This window comes from Nestor notabilis, unplaced genomic scaffold (assembly GCF_000696875.1).
Source record: "Nestor notabilis isolate BGI_N333 unplaced genomic scaffold, ASM69687v1 scaffold27645, whole genome shotgun sequence".
NCBI classification, from domain to species: domain Eukaryota; kingdom Metazoa; phylum Chordata; class Aves; order Psittaciformes; family Psittacidae; genus Nestor; species Nestor notabilis.
In genome coordinates, this window is record NW_009929294.1 from 1 (window position 1) to 3,956 (window position 3,956).

At 58.2% G+C, this 3,956-nt stretch overlaps 1 protein-coding gene across 1 annotated transcript; it reads right to left on the reverse strand.

The window, feature by feature from the left end:
* Nucleotides 1–193: 193 nt before the first annotated feature.
* MSLN (mesothelin) lies at nucleotides 194–3,833 on the reverse strand (the record flags this gene model as incomplete). Its single annotated transcript, XM_010014916.1, has 11 exons — nucleotides 194–346; nucleotides 475–608; nucleotides 850–983; nucleotides 1,138–1,293; nucleotides 1,468–1,652; nucleotides 2,162–2,306; nucleotides 2,398–2,488; nucleotides 2,587–2,777; nucleotides 2,860–2,986; nucleotides 3,526–3,611; nucleotides 3,713–3,833. Coding segments are annotated over 11 exons (1,523 nt in total), but the record flags the coding sequence as incomplete, so codon positions are not given.
* Between the last annotated feature and the right edge of the window lie 123 nt (nucleotides 3,834–3,956).

Sequence of the window (3,956 nt, forward strand, 5' to 3'; positions counted from 1 at the left end):
TCCTCCAGCCCCCCTTTCAGGCCGATCCCCAGGACACAGTCCAGTTCCCGCTGGGACTGTCTCTTCACCCAGTGCATCACCAAGGTCTTGTTTTCAGCTGCCTTCAGCTGAGGGAGGTTTTGCCCAAGCAGATTCTTCACATCCATGACACTGAGGTTCTGCCATGAACAATATCACCCTGGTTCATCCTCACCTTTCCTGCTCTGCAGCACGGAAAAGAGCAGCAGCGCTCCGGGGGGATATACCTGCAGCTCACTGGGATTCAGGGCAAGAAAGGTGTTGATGTCCATGTCTATGGCAACGCCGGCTGCAGCCAAGTGTTTCAGGTCCTCTGCTGGAGCTCCACCTTAAGGAAAGCACATGGGGCATCTAGAAACATGCAAACACCTCCAATGCTTTTGGAGAGGCCAGATCCCTCTGGCCGAGGAAGAGACACCCAGCCTCAGGAAGGAGGGTGAAGGCTCAAATACCTACCCAGGTATGGCCGAATCCTGCAGTAATAGGCCTTGGGGGTGCTGACCAGGTCAGCAAAAGCCTCCCGGGCTTTTCTGTAGAGCTGGTCCTTCTTGGTTTGAGAGCAGGGAGAGATGTTCAGTTGTCCAGAGGTCCTGGGAAGGGATGGGCACAGGTTAGAGCATGGGGCATGACCCCAAATCCCTTTAGTTGGCTGGAGAAGACAGTGGTGTGTCCCTCCTTGCAGTGCTGGTGGCTCGAGCAGGAGCTGAAGCAGGATGTGGCCATCCCTCTGTGCTGCCTGCATGGAGGTGGGGGTCTGCCACCCCTCTGCCTGCTTCCACTGTGGTCCCAGGGCCCTCGCAGGGCTGAAAAGCATCCCTACCACTGGCTTACCTGATTGCTTCTGGAGGTATCTGCTGGATCTGCTTCTCCTGCAGATCACACACGAGTCGTCCACCGATTTGCTGGAGCAAAGGGCCGGTCAAGATGCCTCCCAGAGACAGGAACCTGTTGAGCAGCTGCCGGATCTGGGAAACACAGTTCATGTGGTTGCACGCAGGAGGGAAGATGCTCCTGATGGAATTGCATGTGCTGCAAGTCCACTGAGTGCTTGGGCTTGGGCACTGAGTGGTCCCGGTCTGGGTTCACCAGCACCCATCCCTGCTGCTGCCATGGGTTTACCTGGCGGATGTCCCACATCCCATCCGAGGGGTTGAGCAGGATTGAGAGCGTGTCACTGGACGTCACCATCCACCGGCTGATCTCCTCTGCTGAGTACCGCCGGGACAGTGGTCCCAACAGCTTCAGCTGCTCATCCGGGATCCCCGATGGGTAGATCTGTGGGACCAGGCCAGTGGGGGGCAGAGAAGAGGGTCAGGGAAGGGAAAAGGAGGAGGAAATGGATGCAAAGGACCCGCTCGGGCGCCTTCACCCCTGCGCTGGCGATGCTGGTTCCCGCAGCAGGGCTTGCCCACACTAGCATGGGGACTCCTGCCCTGTATCATCCATCACCTGATCCAGCTTCTTCCTCACGACCTCCAGGTAGTCTGTGGGGAACGGCTGCTGCAGCAGAAGAGTCAGGTTTTCTTTCACAAGCTCATTGCTGAGGCACAGGTCAAACTGTTCCCTGGTGTCGTAGTCAATGATTAAGAACGGGTCATCGATGTTGCTGGCTGTGATGGGTGCAGACAGGCAGCCTGTGGGCAGGGAGGGTGCATCAGGCTGATGTTTCCTCCCTTCCTGCCTAGCCCTGGTGCTGCAGAGCCCTTGGAAGAGCTCCAGTGAATGGACAGGGAATCTCCTGCAACTCATCCTCCCATCCCCTAAGTCCCCAGCCCATGTATTCACTTTCATTCTTGAATACATTCCTGAAGGAGCTGGGGGATGTTCCTGCAGACCACGTGTGCTTTGTTCTATGAAAGGCAACTAAAGATGCTCTGCTAAGATGAACCTTTTCCTACATCATGCACAGGAGCATCCTCCATCCTTGCAGCATCCTGATGCTACTCCTGCTTGGGAGTTTAGTCCCTGATCCAGTTCCTTCCTGGCTGCTGCTGCCTTATTCCTGCTCCCAGGTAAGAGCAAACCCCGCAGTGTGCTGGCCCATCTCCCCAGCTGCTTTATGGGAATCCTACAGCTTTCTGCCTGGTCCTAGTCCCCTCCCTGGGGACACTTTTCCCTCCCAAGAGTAAAGGGAAGCGCTCACGGTCAGCGCTCCGCTTCTGCCTGGGATGTGATGAATCCGATGCCGCTGTGAAGGCTCTGAGGAGATTCAGGGACTTCTCCCGCTGGGAACGTCCCTGTTTGCTGTACGCAGCCACGATGCTACCGCTGAAAGCCTCCCGTGCTGCCTGCGGGGGGGCAGAGGGTGCTGGTCCCACAGCCCCAGCGCTGGGCTGTCTGATGGGCAACTCACCCTGAGGACTCAAGGAGGGGTCTTACCTTGGCCACTGAGCTCAGCGTGGTCTGGTTCAGAGCCAGCACGAGCGGGCCCAGGTTTTGCAGAGTCTGTAGATCCCAGCTGGAAGGATCCCTGTGGCCGTCGGGAGGAGGAGCAGCTCAGCATCCTGATGGATGCACCACCCCTGTGCTCATCACCCACCCGTGTAAGAGCACACGAAGGCTCCTCACCCGTACGCTGTGTTCCCACTGAGGAGCACAGCATTGAGAGCATCCTGCTGGGCCCCCGTCAGTGCTGAGCAGAGCTTCAGGTTCTCCAGGATACTGGGATCGGAGGCTGTGATGGTGTCTGGCTCCATGTCACACACCAGGGCCCCGAGGCTGCTGAGCTGCTCCGCGCGCAGGCGGCTGCTCCTCACCCCCTGGCAGAGACAAAGAGCCCCTTGTTCCAATGCGAGGTGAGGGGTGCAGGACCCTGACAGCCCCTGGCTCATCCCAACTCACCAGACAGGCCAGTGCCCCACGGAGCAGCCCCGTGCGCTGCGCTGAGCCCCTGGGCAGCAGCTCCAGGTTCCCATGGGAATCCCGGGCATAAAACTCTTCACAGGTCCCACCACGCACCTTGGACAAGCTGCGGGGAGCGAGAGTCAGTGCTGGGGGGATGAATGGGGCAAAAGGCTCCTTGTGACCAGGCAGGAGGTCTTTGGATAGAACCTTGGGCAGGGGTTTGGAAAGGGATGATCTGAAGGTCCTTTCCAGCCCAAACCATTCTATGATTCTAATGTTGCTTTTTGTAGGCATGGGGAAATCAGTTTTAAACTGCTGCTCCTTTCGGAGCAATGAGGTGCCAAGTGGCACAGGGCCAGGGGGTCCCTCTTATGCCGAGGAGAATGTCTTGAGGGCTTTTCCCAACCCCATGTTATGGGCTGTGTAGCCCCAGCCTCAGTGAGGAGTGGGGTGAGGAGAGGACCAAGGGGTCTGCAGGGCTGGAAATGCCCAATGTGGGTCTGATGCAGGAGATTCCCCTGATACTCTGCTCCCACCCAGAGCTCCCACATGCCCCAGGGTCTGAAACCAGGACACGGTGTCTGAAACCAGGACATGGGGCCATGTTGGCGAGCGCCAGATGATGTGATCTGGCACCAGCCCTGTGCCACCCTCAACACTCACTCGAAGAGGAGCAGCAGGTCTGACGGGTACCTGTCAAAATCAGCCGTCAGGTTCTTGGCAGCGAGCAGCCTGGCCAGGCAGGAGAGCTGGCAAAGAGAGGTTTGGTTTGTCAATGCCAGCGTGTTAGGACCCCCTTCACCCCAGCTTCCCATGGGGTTCACAGCCCCCCACTTCTGCCCCTGCCCACCTGGGCACTGCTCAGCTCCGCTGTTCTGTTCTGCAGCCCCTGGGCGAAGGCGAGGATGTCGGCAGCAGGAAGATCACTGTCTGGGATGCACGGGAATCCTTGCAGGAGCGAGGCTGAGAGGCTGCGGTGGGGAGACACGGTTGCATTTCACCACCCCCTTTAGCTCCCAGCGCCCCATAGAGGATGAACCCGCTTGTTCCCATGGAAAATCCCTCTTCGCCCTGACCACTGCATGATGTAAGTA